Source organism: Blennius ocellaris (assembly GCF_963422515.1).
Source record: "Blennius ocellaris genome assembly, chromosome: 2".
NCBI lineage: Eukaryota > Metazoa > Chordata > Actinopteri > Blenniiformes > Blenniidae > Blennius > Blennius ocellaris.
Genome location: NC_137651.1, coordinates 16,883,338 through 16,898,260, shown reverse-complemented (window position 1 = coordinate 16,898,260; position 14,923 = coordinate 16,883,338). Strand labels below are relative to the sequence as shown.

At 40.5% G+C, this 14,923-nt stretch overlaps 1 protein-coding gene across 1 annotated transcript in view; it reads left to right on the top strand.

Annotated features, from left to right (window-relative positions):
- dner (delta/notch-like EGF repeat containing) overlaps nucleotides 1-13,805 on the top strand; it is a gene marked incomplete at its 5' end in the record, with an annotated part of 54,710 nt that extends 40,905 nt beyond the window's left edge. Inside the window, 7 exons of the mRNA XM_080510355.1 lie at nucleotides 1,339-1,452; nucleotides 7,240-7,473; nucleotides 10,607-10,729; nucleotides 10,838-10,951; nucleotides 11,209-11,340; nucleotides 11,518-11,764; nucleotides 12,483-13,805. Of these exons, the coding sequence (XP_080366481.1) occupies nucleotides 1,339-1,452; nucleotides 7,240-7,473; nucleotides 10,607-10,729; nucleotides 10,838-10,951; nucleotides 11,209-11,340; nucleotides 11,518-11,764; nucleotides 12,483-12,594 (1,076 nt within the window). The 3' untranslated portion in view covers nucleotides 12,595-13,805. The remainder of the gene's footprint in view (nucleotides 1-1,338; nucleotides 1,453-7,239; nucleotides 7,474-10,606; nucleotides 10,730-10,837; nucleotides 10,952-11,208; nucleotides 11,341-11,517; nucleotides 11,765-12,482) is intronic.
- Nucleotides 13,806-14,923: the final 1,118 nt, after the last annotated feature.

The following is a 14,923-nucleotide window of genomic DNA, read 5'->3' as shown; positions in this document are numbered from 1 at the left end:
AGAGAAAAGCTGGGACAGAAATCAGCAAAGTCAAATGTAACTTATCCAGTCTGGGCTTTTTTTGGGGGGGGAATTAGTGACTTGATCATGAATTAGATACTTTATTTTAGCATTCACATGAGATATGATCCTGCTTGCATTGGTACTTTATTGACATTTGAACCATTATAATTACTGCACAGATTTGTAAACGGTCAGGATAAGATAAGATATGATGGGTTTTTTTATTGTAATAAAGTCACATTTCATTTCATAGAAAACTTAGCAAATGTTGACTTTATTTTGCATTTCGTGGCAGAATACACATTTCAAATAAAGAAAACCAACTGAAAGGTGAGTGATAACATAGCTTATAATTAATAAAAGCAGTCACATTAGAAAACACAACAGCAATACAATAAAAAATTGTAAATTTTGTAATCCTAAATATTTGTGTCTTATAAGCTATCATCAGTATTGGGTATTACAAGCCTCTTTCCAAATCAACACTTCATATTTTTAGAAAAAATCATTTCATAAATTAATAAGCAGAAGGTTAAAGTGCTCATTGTTCTGCTAAATTACAAGTTCATTCATTTGTTGTGTCATAGAGACAAATTGAAGATCCCAATGTATAACAGTTATGACAGTTGCAAACGATAAAACATTTAGTTTTTACTGGTTTGGAATTTTACTGGTTTACTGGTTTAAACCAGCTCAAATATCTGAAAAAATTATAAATAAAAATGGCACGACAAAAAGCAAAACCAAAGTAAAAATGTGTAATTACACCAGTCCACCTGTACCATGGAGTTTATGGTCCTCCTAGTCATGTGACTCCTCTTATCTCGTGATCAGAATTGGTATTACATGTTTTATTTTTCCCTCTCTGCACTAAGTTTTCAAAAACATGTTGTCATTTTTTTTTTTTACAATTTTTATTGTTATATTCTTTTGTTTTCACTGATGGTCATTTTCCTACAAAGTAAACACCATTCCTAATGTGATATAGACTGATATAGACACTAGGGATAGGGACGTATCAATACTGACCCAGAGCTGAACAGTAGGGGGCATCATTGCCTGAAGTAATGCAGGTTTCTCAGCATTATTATTATTATAATTTTTTTTTTTTGCAAAATAGCAAATAGCGAAAGTAAATTTCAGAAGGTACTCAGAGTTCTTACAATGATACATAAGGAACATTTTATTGTCATGGTTCAGTTTTCTGTGCTTTGGCCCCAGTGAAATCAAACTCGGCTGTATGTGGCCCCTGAGCCAACAGCATTTTGTAATTTAAAGATCAAGTCTATATCTGATGAGTTAGTTGCTGAAACTATCAGATTGTGTGTTTGTCAGGTTATGAAGGGGAGCGCTGCCAGTTGCTGGTTGACCACTGCGTCTCCCGGCCTTGCAAGAACGGAGCCACTTGTTTCAGCAGCCTGGCCGGGCCGCGGTGCTATTGTCCTGAAGGTACACTCACACACTCCCCACACACTGGAACCTGTGTCTTCTTCACTCATCTTAGTTTGATGTGACGGTTGCTTATGAAAGAGTCTAAGATAAATTGGTAGCATAGGATTCGGTTTGTGCGTCCTGCAATGCTGTGTGCATTTTTCACTCGTCTAATCCCAGTTATTATAGAGCGTGCGAGCTGGCCTGCATGTCGAACAGTATCTGTGCCACTGAGATGCTTAATTTAAACCTTCCTCCTTCATTCTAATTAGTCTTCATAGCCTGAGCGACCTGCATCAGCCTCTCTGGGGAAATACGTGGCCGCGAAACTGCTGCCGAAACGGCATCTCCCAACAAGAGCACATTGGTTTGCAATTAAACGAGACCATGTACACAGAGCATGCGTGTCCATCTAAATCACAGGGATACTGTTATGAAACAGTGGACAACAACATTGAACATTTATTTATTATTATTATTATTATTTATTTATTTATTTAATTTATTTTTGCATTAAATCTTGCTAGTAGGACAATGAATTGAGTTAAAGAACTGTATATAGTTGTAATGCATTGAAGAGAAATTAAATGATAAACTACACTGGAGTGGAACAGTATGGCATTTCTTAAAGGTTGTTCACAAAAACAACACTCCCATCAGACTTTGTATTGCTTTCAAATCAATCTTTAATAATAAAATGATACAGTTGTTATGAAGGGGCAACGTCAACAAAAAGCTCTGTTCAGTTCTGAGTGTAATACATCATGTAGTTGAAAACAACAACAAATGAGGCAGTAATCCTCACTCACACAAGTAAGGCGGTGTGTTTCACATTGAGACAGCAGTTTGAAATAATGTAGAAACTCAGTAATCAGTGAATCACGTACTGATAAATTGCAGTAGGAAAACACACGCCACATCAACAAACATCCTCCTTGGTTGACTGGTGGTTATAGCAGAACTGAATCCAGCTGTTTATCTTAATATTAGGTTTCTTTATTTCTCTTTCTCTCTACTGATGTTTTTTTAACAAGTTATTTAAACTAATACAACATATTTCATGGTTGCGTTACACATTTAAATCTCTTATCAAAACAAGGCTTTCATCCACACTACATGTCCAAGAATACTTTTCATACCCTTCGTGTGAAATCCTTTCATACGTTGTGTGCAGGAGTGAGAAGGGACAAAAAAAAACAGAGGAATATTTGTAAGTAGAATTATATTTACGGGGGTTCTTCCACCATTCATTTCCCTCTGGACGAAACCCTTATTTCTTTGTTTGGAGCAGAAGTCACGCATCCTTCTCGGTCTCTCCACTTGTGTTTCTTGGGACTCTTGGGTAGAAAAGCTTTGTGCTGCATGATAATTGAGCCTCGACTTGTATTCAAGTGTCCCCAATTGGTGAAGAAAAAGTTTAAGCTCCCTCAAACATATTCACATTATTTCAATGCTGCGCAGTGCTTGGCCCGGACCTTCCCTCCCTCCCATACGCATAAATCACCTCCAAGTTTTCCTTCAGTGTTTCAGTGGCACCAACGATAAATAAAATGATGGCTGGCATGACAAACCTAGGAGCTGTCATCAGAGATGCATCAGCTTTGTGATCACAAGGCCAGGCCTGACAGCATGTGCTGCATTTTTATTTTTGCTAGATTCACCCCGCGGGGATCAAGATATTTTCCTCCGTGCTTGTTTTTTTTTTTTCTTTCTTTCTGCTGCTTTTCTCAGAAACCCACAGATTTCCTGGGAGAACAGGAGCAGAGGAGCAGCTAAGTAGACTAATGTGGTGTTTTGAGGTATCCGTCCACAGGTTACTGGCTCGATGCCGCAGTGATGAACGTAATGAGGACAGGGGCTTGATTCTGACGAGTAATTTTGCAATCAACATGGCACGTCTGGCGCCTGTTACTATCTTACTGAGGAAGTAAATACCACACATGAAGTCAGTAATAAAGTATTTTTTTAACCAGAAAATCTGCTGCCTTCAGTCCCCTCAACATCAGGCATCTGCATATACTTACAACATGAATGTGACAACAGTTAAATGAGGTAAACTCTTCAGGACACTTTATCATACAGCTCATATTTTAGATTGGAACAATACACTGTAAACACTAACAATGGCGAGTAGCGACACAGACTTCGCCACTACGAGTGACCCTCGACTATCACACTACCAAGTCCCAGGAGAATATGGAATTCTATTCATGTCACTCTGGAGGTTGCCATTCTGATTATTGTCCATCTATTCAAGCTGTGTTTTCCACGGAGATGGAGTCTGAGCATTTCCGACCACCAGTGGCCCAAAATGCAATGGAAGTTTCCCGCTTTTGCCATCATTTTACTTTCATTTTATTCAAATTATAAAGCATCATTGAGGAAATTGAAACAGTATTGTGTTATTAGGTCGTACATGTACACACACCCCTTTTTGTTTCTACAACGCTGAGCCAAATAGATACTATTTATATCCTTAAATGTCCCTCCACCTAACACCTTGATGTAATTTTTGATTAATAAACAATAACAATAAAGTGTTTGTGTTTGCAGGTGTCTCATACCTGTGCTTTTCTCTGAAGAAGTAAAATGCAAATTACAAGGTCAAATCTTGTGTGAGTAAAGAACGGAGTAACAAACGATAAAGGACTGATTCTGCAGCAGCAGGAATTTTATGCTCAATACAGTGCAACATGAAGAAATACCAGCCAGGGCCAACATGAAGACACCAAGACCCGCTCTCTTATAGATTTGGGGACATCAGGTTCAGACAGATGTGACGTTGACATTTTAAATGTGTGTGAAAAATGTGGTTTCGAGAAGTCTCTATTCTCAGTTCAAGGTGAGGTGATGAGGAAGTCAACCCTGTGTGAAAATCATTCGGAATTTGAATTTCATGCATGTGCGTGACTTCATTTTGCAGTCCGGCTCCTCAGCCGAGGCTCACAAATTCGTTTTCACTTGTACAAAGTGACGGCGCAGTGCGAGGTGTGAATGTGGGGACTGTGGTTGCCTCCAGTCAGGAGGAGAAGAGGCGGAGGAGTGAGCGTGCCAGCTAAATTTAAACTGTTAACTCCTTGGCAGGTTCGAATGCCCGCAGCAGAAAGCAACAGACTCCTCTCTTGTCAGCTCGTGTCACGATGCATGTGTACGTGCTTTGGTCAATTTTGAAAGATGTGGACACTAATAGGCTTAAAAGACAGAGAGAGAGAGAGAGAGGGAGAGAGAGAGAGAGAGAAAATAGACCAGCTCAAGTTCTTAGAGAGAGCAAAGGAGCTGAATGTAGGGGAAAGCAGGGGATTAAACCATGACAGAACAAATACAAATTGTAAAATTAAATTCATGCATGTGTTAGCATCTGTGTGCAGGACAGTGCCTAAGATTAAAGAGTATGTGGGGGGGTGGGGGGGTGGGGGGGGGGGGGGGGGGGGGTTGAAGAGATGAGGTGGCAGAGGAGCAAAGAGGCGAAACAGAAGCCTGGGTGAGAGTTTCCCCTGACTGCCGCACATTACTCCGTTCTCTGCTGGATGATAAATGTCCCCCTCACACACTGAAGCAAAGTCTTTCAGATCAATGGTTGCTTACGAGAGATCTCTTCATTAGTTCAATGGAGTGTGCACTCCGGTGCAGTCAGCACAAGGATTTACAGCGTTACTGTAAATTACAGGGCCCACATGTTACTGCTCTGTGCACGCATGCAGCGGACTATTCTTCCCTCTGCGGCACACAATGGCGCCTCTCGTGGGAGATGAAGACAGAAGAGGAGATGGGTGAAGAAAGGAGTCTATTTTTAGAAGTGGAAGACAGGTGAAGGAAGCGGAGGCTCGGGAGCTAATGAGAGGAGGTGAAGAAGCTGGTGGGTTTTGCACAGAGAGGCCAGGGAAGAAAACGAGACTCCAGCACACACACACACACACACACACACACACACACACACACACACACACACACACACACACACACACACACACACATCATAAACTGAAGAGGAAACACATCAGCCCACCTCCCATAAAAGAAAAAAACAAAACACTGTCTCCAGCAGATCGGCTGGACCCTCCTGTCAGCAGTATGAATTCAATTCCTCCTAAGCCGCTTTCGCTCTGTTTGTCTTGTCTCAAACAACAGTGAGCGACAGTAAAACTGCTCGTGGCAGTGATTTTCACCGAATCCAACCTATTGCTCTCTTTTATGAGGAAGCAGATGTTTCTTTGGAGCTTCAACTGTTTAAATCCAAGATTCTGTTTCCACACCAGTCTCTTGTTTGTCCCAGATAATAAAAAAAAAACAATTCCTTAGTTGCTGCTAAGTTCTTCCATGTCAAAATATTGCGCATACTAGTTAATTCCCGCTATAGCTACATAGCTCCCCTTTGGTATGTATGTCTATAAATTAAACACATTTTCTTGATTATTGAGCGATTGATTTGTGAGATTCTGTGCTGCTAATGAAAGCATTTTTAAATTCAGAAACAATCTTCTAATCTCATCTTGAGCATTTCAGCAACTGGCAAATTCTCCCTGCAAGGCAACGGGAATCCATAATCCTTGTTGGCTGAAATTACACCAGGATGCCTCTCTTTACTCGAGTGCAGGACTTTAAGAAAAACTTATCTAGTTAGGTTATTTTGCAAAAAGTGTATTTGGTGTCCTGATTATCTTAAATGTGCATCAAGTAACATATAAGTAAACCCTTTTTGATCAATAGGTGGCAGTAGTGAGTCACTCCTGTTTCTATCAGGGGTTGAGCTCAGAATTAAAAAAAACAAAAAACACTATCCCTTTATTATTTGCCAACTTCTGTTCGATTAATTAATAATACTGGTTATTTAAATGTCATAAATCCATTATTTATGCCATGCTTTACTGAAAAATCTTCATCGTTCTGTATTTGAAAACATTGGAAATTATATCTTGTTCAGGGTACAAAAAAGATTTCTGTTTATATTCAACAGTTGTCTTTTTAAGGGGGCAGTTTATTTTAGAATCACGTAAAGTGAGGCTACAGTTGTGTTTCCGTCCTGGGAGATAAACCGTGAAATGGTCTTAGTGATGGAAATAAGTTCGGTTGCTCTCTGCTGACCTGCAGAAAAGCTGTTGAATATAAAACAGCGACAACAGTTTAAGACAACGACAAAGAATGGAAAAATAGTTATGAATTGTTTTTTATTTGTATGATATGTAAATTGCTCATATCCATTCATTGATTCATTCATTCATGCTTCTACTCAATGGTTGTCCTCTTCCATTGAGGCGTCACTCTCTCTGTGTAGTTATTTTAGTCGCTGGTTCTATGGTGATACGTCTAATTGGGGCAAGTGTATCTGGGATGTGCTCAGTTTATTCCTGTCGCTGTAAATGAGGCAAATCATTACAAACTCATCAGCTGAACTCATCAAACTCTGCCTTTTAGAATTGGAAGTCTTTTTTATACTTGTCTGACAACACATTGCAAATTCTGTGTGAGCTCATTAACATGAGGACGATGTCTCGGGCATAAGGGTGGGTGTGATTTTATGCCAACACGAATGTCACATATCTCTTTTGCACCACCCAATTTACATAAACACCAGCCCTGCAGTTTCACTATCAAAGTGTGAAAGTGGGTTAATGTGAGGTTTTCATCCCCATTTTGCCTCCAAACCAACAAGCTCTACTTCACCGTGTGCAGGTGCTGTTTTTCTGAATCGTGAATATCAATCACTTTAACCACTTTCTGTGACCTTCGTGAACTTTTGTGCTTTCCAAGCTACTTCGCACAAATCCATGATTTATTTTCTTTCTGTCTGCCATCTTTTCCCCACAGGCTACCAGGGAGCTACGTGCGAGCAGAAGGTGGACCCGTGTGCCTCCGGCCCATGCCACAATAACGGGACATGTTACGCTCAGGGGCCCGGGCCTCTGGGGTTCGGCTGTACCTGCACGGCAGGGTTCACAGGCCCTACATGTGCGCAACTGGTGGACTTCTGTGCCCTGAACCCTTGTGCCCACGGGGTGTGCCGCAGTGTGGGGAACAGCTACAGGTGCCTCTGTGTCCCAGGTGAGCCACACTGTCTCACTTGACTGATGCATTGACGGGGATGAAACTTATTACTGGTGCAACTGGCACGAAGAGCCGAATACACTTATAGGTTTCACAACTCTTCGCTACGGCGTTTACTCGTCTGATGTCATACTGAAACAGAGGAAAACACTTCAATCCACCCTGGAGTTTTGGTTTTCACCTTGCAGGAGGATGAGCTCACAGATCTTAAACCACATTGTGCGTCACACAAGTCTCACATCCCCCTGCATGTTTTGTTTCACTCCAAAGAGTGATTTCTATTTGAATGGAAGACTTCTTAATGGTTTCACAAAATAAAATATCAGTACTACAGCTTTTTCTGCACATTTCTTCTCATGCTTTAGTCTTTATATATAGTATGTGACTGGCACAATTATTACAGTTAATTTTTTGCAGTAAAATATTGTAGATTTTAAAATTAGGGTTTATAAATACATCTAAACTATTTGAGAATAGACGAGTATATCTGTGATTTCTGCTTCCCCCCCACTATAACATGTAGCAAAAATCACAATAGTACTTCTACTTTGGAAATATCCTTTTAACTTGTGTTTTAATCTGACATTAAGAAAGACTTCCATGCTTTCCAAATCCTGTTGTTTCCATCAGGTCCGCTGTAAATCAGCTTTACAACCACCACATAAAGCCTTGTGAGACATAAAAAGATGTCACACGGGCACAGACTAGGGGTAGAGGTAAAAATGGTCTCAGGGCAGAGTTATACTTAGAGGAGGTGATTGTGCTGCGGGTGCTGATGCCTCTTGATCGACTCAATTGAGTGGAATGATGACTTGTCATTATCATTCATTGTTGCAATTACCTTTGTGGGCTGGTGTAATAAATGATGTTCCCAGTGGCCCATCACATTGGTGATTTGATACTTTAGTCCAACTACTCAGAGTTTTTTAGCAGTCACCCTCTTCATCTGATTTCACATCCATTGTCATCATCCTGCATCAACATCTGCTCCTTTTCCAGTCTTTGCTTGGCAGCTGATGTTAATCATATTGCTTCTCCGTTTGGAAATGTTGTCATCCTTTGACAAAAACACAGAATGAAGAATAATTAGTTGCTTATGTCATTCACGCACAGATTTTGAAACACTTCGGTGTTTTTCAAATTGTGTTACTCTCCAGTCTGTTTTCATACCTTGAAGCAACGATTAAATATTTGAACTCTTTGAATTTCTTTCTTTTTTTCTTTTTTTTTTTACTCGAGTGGATAATCCTTCCTCTCATCTCATTCCTTGTGTTTATTCAAACAGTGTGACTCCCGCTGTGTCCTGGTGCGGAGCACGCCTCTGCTGCTTTCCAACTGCTCGCATAACTTACTTTGTGTTCAACACAGCCCGGGTTGAATTATTTCTCTTTTGCTTTGCAATCCTTTCATATTTCTTTCCAAAGTGCTTTACCTCTTGTCCTTCTAAATATTGATTGTTAAATTATGATACAAATGAGGCCAGGTTGGAGTCAAGGTTCAAGGTAGTGGCGATGTTGTGGTGAGCCAGGGAATCTATCCTGTCAAAGACCAGGCCCCACATTTACTCGTGTGTGTGTGTGTGTGTGTGTGTGTGTGTGTGTGTGTGTGTGTGTGTGTGTGTGTGTGTGTGTGTGTGTGTGTGTGTGTGTGTGTGTGTGTGTGTGTGTGTGTGTGTGTGTGCGTGTGCTAGTGTTGTGTGGATGTGTGTAGCTGTGTGAATGCCCATTGGCAGTTTGAAACAAAGCTGATATGTAGATGGATTCGTCCTCCAGTTTCCTGTAATCCAACTCAGAGGCTGCCAGCCCGCCAGCCCGCCAGCCCACGGAAAGCAGATAGATCTGGAAAGGCACTTGACATTTCAGTGGCATTTCACAGAGAGGACCCGAGAGGTCCCTCATTAATTCTCCTTCTCTTCCTCCCCAAACACAAGTCAACTGCGGCACGGCGAGGGTTAGTTGAACCCACACTCAGGATTGTAACCCGAATGAGAAATATCATCAGTCAAAGTTGGAATCGAGCTAATGAAAACAGATTGCTACAGTAGTCATGAAAGAGCTCAATTGGTCCTCCGGTGCTTTCAGATCTCTGTGGTCGATGGCAGAACGGTCTAATAAAATACTGAGTTTCCACCAGGTGTGTGTTCATGTGCACAAGTAAACATCGCAGCTGTCTATCTTTCGACTAAGTATTTGGAGAGAGACTCATAAAGTCTTTAGTCCTGCTGGTTTTCTTTTCCAGTCTTCATCACCTGATTCTAGATTCGTACCAAAGACACACATTTACATAAAAGGTCACTAAAAGTATATTTTCAAACATATTGCACTTTATATTTGTCCTCGTTTTTACCTTGCTAGTATGATGGGAAAAGAAGGGAAACACAGCATTGTAGTGTCCACATTTCTTCAGTCGATGGCCTCTTCTGTCTCAGTACACAGCTGCCATCCTATGGAAAACACAGTGCACTGCATGTCTTTGACCTCACGTCCAATCCCACTGAAACTCAAAAGCACGATACCTTGCAAGCAATTCAAAAGAGCTGTGCATCAAGGTTACTATTCATACTAGTGGCCTCATTGTTGCCCTTGTCAAAGATGGTTAATATCAATCCATCCTCCATATTTTATACAACTTCACAGGGAGCAACCAAACTGTACATACATGCTTTTGGATAGTGGCAGAAACATGGAGTACCTAGAGAAAACCCTCATGTACGTCTTCTCTCTGTGAGAGAGAGTGCTAATCACTACAACTCTGAGCACCCAGTTAAAGTATAACCAAAGAATATCTTTGTCTCTATAGAGCAAGAAGAATGGATAAGGAATTCAGTCTTTGTAATGTGATGGCCCCTTGGTGCCCTGCAGTCGTAGTTTAGTAGTTTCCTTTTTATACATTGAAGTGCAAATAAGATGAAAGTCACTACTTGAGCTGCTGTTATGAGGAGACTCCAGCCTTCAGGTTTCACTAGTAGTTTCTCTGTCTTTATTCCACATACACAAAAGTCAGCAAAGTCTTTCTTTGATAAATAAAGGTTGCAACGCCCTCACAGGCGTGCATTAATAATGTAACAGTACCAGCAGGTTTAAAAGAAGGTAACCCTAGTAAACACTGTGTATTTGTGTGTCCCACAAAGGATATCATGGCTTGTACTGTGAGGAAGAGTACAATGAGTGTCTGTCGGCCCCCTGCCAGAACTACGCCACCTGTAGAGATCTCATCAATGCTTATGAGTGTGTCTGCACGCCACAGTTTGAAGGTACGTGTGAGCATGTGAACAAGCCTGAATTACATTTTCACAGATCTAAACATGCAGTGCGATTAGTTTCCACACCCCTCTCACGAAGCATATGTGGATGTGTTACAGGCCGACACTGTGAAATTTACAAGGATCCATGTCTGAAGATGCACTGCCAGAATGGAGGGCGCTGCGAGAGCGCAGGGCTTAATGCTTCCTGTGCCTGCCCACCTGGATACCTGGGTGAGTGCAGAAGCCTTGAACATCCAGGACACTAACTGCAGAACTAGGATTACTAATCACAAATTAAAGGGAGGGACAAACAAATAGGCTGGGGAAAGGCATCCCTCTCACCTCCACATTTTTCCAGCTCTGCCGCCTTTGGATAAATCTTAAACCTTGGAGGAAGAAAAAAAAAACTGTCGAGGAGAAAAACTACGACCCATCTGATTGTTCTTGGCTGGAGTTGTCATTAAATGCAACGCTATTTGTCTGATCAGGGGAGAAATGCGAGGTCGACATCAATGAGTGTGAGAGCAATCCCTGTCACCACGGAGGCACCTGCATTGACCAATCAAACGGCTTCACTTGTCACTGTCCACCTGGGTGGGTGGGGCCCTGCTGTGAGATCTGTAAGTCAGCCTGTCACAACGCACGTCCTTAGCCATTAATCTGAGCTGCGACATATACAGATCTGCATGCTTCTGTGTGTGTGTGTGTGTGTGTGTGTGTGTGTGTGTGTGTGTGTGTGTGTGTGTGTGTGTGTGTGTGTGTGTGTGTGTGTGTGTGTGTGTGTGTGTGTGTCTCAGATCTGCAGTGGAAGCCAGCACACACTGAGAACACCCTGACCAACATGCCCCGCCACTCCCTGTATATCATCATTGGGGCTCTGTGTGTGGCCTTCATCCTCATGCTCATCATCCTCATCGTGGGCATCTGCCGCATCAGCCGCATCGAGTACCAGGGCTCATCACGACACGCCTACCAGGAGTTCTACAACTGTCGCAGCATTGACAGCGAGTTCAGCAACGCCATCGCCTCCATCCGCCATGCCAGGTCAGTCAGCGAGCATTCAGCTAGATCTGGATGATTTTTAACACTATATCAGTAGAAATTCATTTTTGACTCCCAGAAAGTAATCAGACCAACACATTTAATCAATGTCAAACTGTCCAAACTTACAAACCTACACACAAATGAAAACATGGATATTCCATCATGGTTTCTTCGTTTTACTGATGGCAGTTGAGGTGATAAAATTCATTTGCTGGATTTTTGATGCGTTGATGTTGATGGGATTCTGTGAAGACAGGGTGAAGGGAGGAGTTGAGATGGATTGTTGAGCAGATGTGATTTGTACCGGTATGATCACAAAGACTTTAATCCAACGTTTTTGTTGCGATTGACCCCAGACTGAAATCCTAGTTTAATGTCAATCTTTCAAATCATTGAGTACTTGTTGAAAGCAGTTAATCTGCCGGGATTCTTTTCAGCAATCCGATTTCCAAATGATATGTTGAAACAAACAAGGATTTAACAAGCAGGATCCAAAAACAAGTGTTTTTTTTTAAGACATATTCTAGGATACCTAAAATATTTCTGCCATGCTTGACAATTGTGTCTAATGTTGCCTTTTTTTTACACCTTGACTCTCCAAATATTAAACACTGCAGCACTCTTTTTGCAAAATTTATATTTTTGTCACCAAAGCACTTTTTTTTTTAAACATCTATCGATATTTGTTGTTTTTTGTTGTGGTTTATTTTCTCATCAGATTTGGGAAGAAGTCCCGGCCTGCTATGTACGATGCCACTCCCATCGCCTACGAAGACTACAGTCCTGATGACAAACCTTTGGTTACCCTCATCAAGACAAAGGATTTGTAAAACACAACCTTCTGAAACAATCACAGGCTTTCCCACGGCACATTGATACATGTGCATACACACACTAACACACTCTCATGCATATAAGTCAGTACATTTATGAAAGTATTTCCTAGAATATTAACTGCAAAATAAAAGTGAATGTAAAGAGGAGAAATGAAAAAAAAAAAAAAAAAAAAAAAAAAACAACCCCAAAATGTATTCTGTATTTTAAAAAGAACAAACTGGGAATTTGATACATCTATTTTCCTGTCAAAGTCCACAATAAGGCTTTATTGTAGCATAAGGGCATACTTTGCATTACTTAGGTTATCGATGATGGACAACACTACCAGTAACCTCTGCTGTACAATAGAGTGATGACTTTAGTCTGCACCAGACTGTCTGTCTGTAGGTGGGGCCAGAAACCCAGGAGCCCCCCGTCTCTAAGTGTACACTCAGCAGACAGTGGTGATAATAGTCCTTACAGGTGTTCTAGGAGTAGGCGCACTTCTCATAGTGCATACACCGTATTTTTCTTTTTTTCTATATCTTCAAAAGTAAAAAGAGCATATGCAGTAGGTTGCCTTACTTCGTGCATGGTTAGATTTGATGTTCTCTCTGCAATATTTTAATACCCTTTGTACTTAGTTGTTGGTTGTTATATTTTTTTTTCATTGCTGTTGTATTTCTCCCCCGTCAATATTTCGTGGATAGTAAATACATACATATATACATGTATAAAACTACTACTCACATGTTTTTTTTTTTTTTGTTGCCTTTTTAAAATGCATATTGTCCTGTTCTTCACATGACAATTTCTCAGTGGTGTGTGAATAGTAAAGAAAGTGGGTTTGCAGGAGTGCTGTGACCCTACCATCCTACTCCATGTATTTCAGTGATGTTTAGGATAATAGGTAGGTATATTTCTCACTGCACAGAAAAATAGTCAAGTTATACTCAGTGTACATGTTATTCGCGATGTACAGATCCACCTGTAGTATTGACAGCTGTTGAATCGTTGCTAGGTTTTTAGCCGTGCCAGCTCTAGATTGGAAAAGAAGAGAACCGAGAGGAGGAGACTCAGAGATGATGTCCACTCCGGAATTCTATGTGCTTCTGTGTTCTGCCAATGGGAAACTCTCTGTCTGTGCAGCTGTGTCGTTCCTCTCAAGGTCAAGCAATGTTTTACCAAGTAGGCTCAGCTTAATCCTAGCATTTCTTTCTCTCATTTTAAACACATCAAGGACATAATTATCTACTATCTATGTTGAATTATGTAAACAATAAAGATTCAAGTGAAACCAGATCTTACTCATTTGGAGTCTTTTGGATTTTTTCCCCCCATCAACTCAATATTTATTGAATTGATTTGTCTTATGAATACAAATAGAAGGACATAGAAGATAATCTCAGAGTCACTATGACCTGAGAAGATGCCGAGCTCTAAATACCACCATTATGACTAACCTGTACATGCTGTAGCTGAGGCTTATCGTTTTACTTTGGGGATGTTGTAATACTGCGCAACAAATATTACAACAGGCAATATTGCAACTGAAATTTGAAATATAAATAGAAAAAATGTGTCATACGACCCACCTGTAATCCAATCTTTGAATGGAATGTACTATTTTGATATTAATAATTATTTTCAAATATCTCACTGTGATAGAATTTTTTTTTTTCCATGTAGCATGAGGGCGAGCTTGCATACTGCCACAGTTTCAGATTCAAAGCCAAGAACACTTCATCCTCCACACGTATCGTATAAAACAGATATGAACTGAAGGACCAGAGCAGACCTGAGCATCATGAGGCCCTGTACCTTGAGTGGCCCTTAGAGTGGCACCGAGAAATTAAAATGAATCAAATTAAAATGATTGTTATTATTACCTATAGAATTGTGACATTTTTCACATTATTGGCCATTTTTGCAACACTGGTTGTGTCGAGCACCTTGGCTAGCTGAGTTAGCAATTGTTGCCGCACAAAGTGAATGTTTCACTGTGGGAAAAAAAAGATTGATAGTGAAAAAAATACTGTCTTTAATTATTTATTGAGGTATAAATTGAGAAAAATATAATCATGATTTCCAGACAAAAGTTGGAAAAGAAAAAAGTGATGCAGAAAAAAAGTGGCTCATGAAAATCGTGTCCTAAAAAAAGTAAATTGCTAATATTTCAGTGGGCACTGAAAAGGGAAATTAGTTGCCCACCCTTGGTCTCAAGGATCATCATGCTCAGCGGTATTAGAAGAAAAAAAAAAGAAAGAAAAAAGATATATCGGCATGGTGGTCTACAAAACAAATTTCAAATTGATTCAAGTTCAACTTAGGTATAACGAGCTA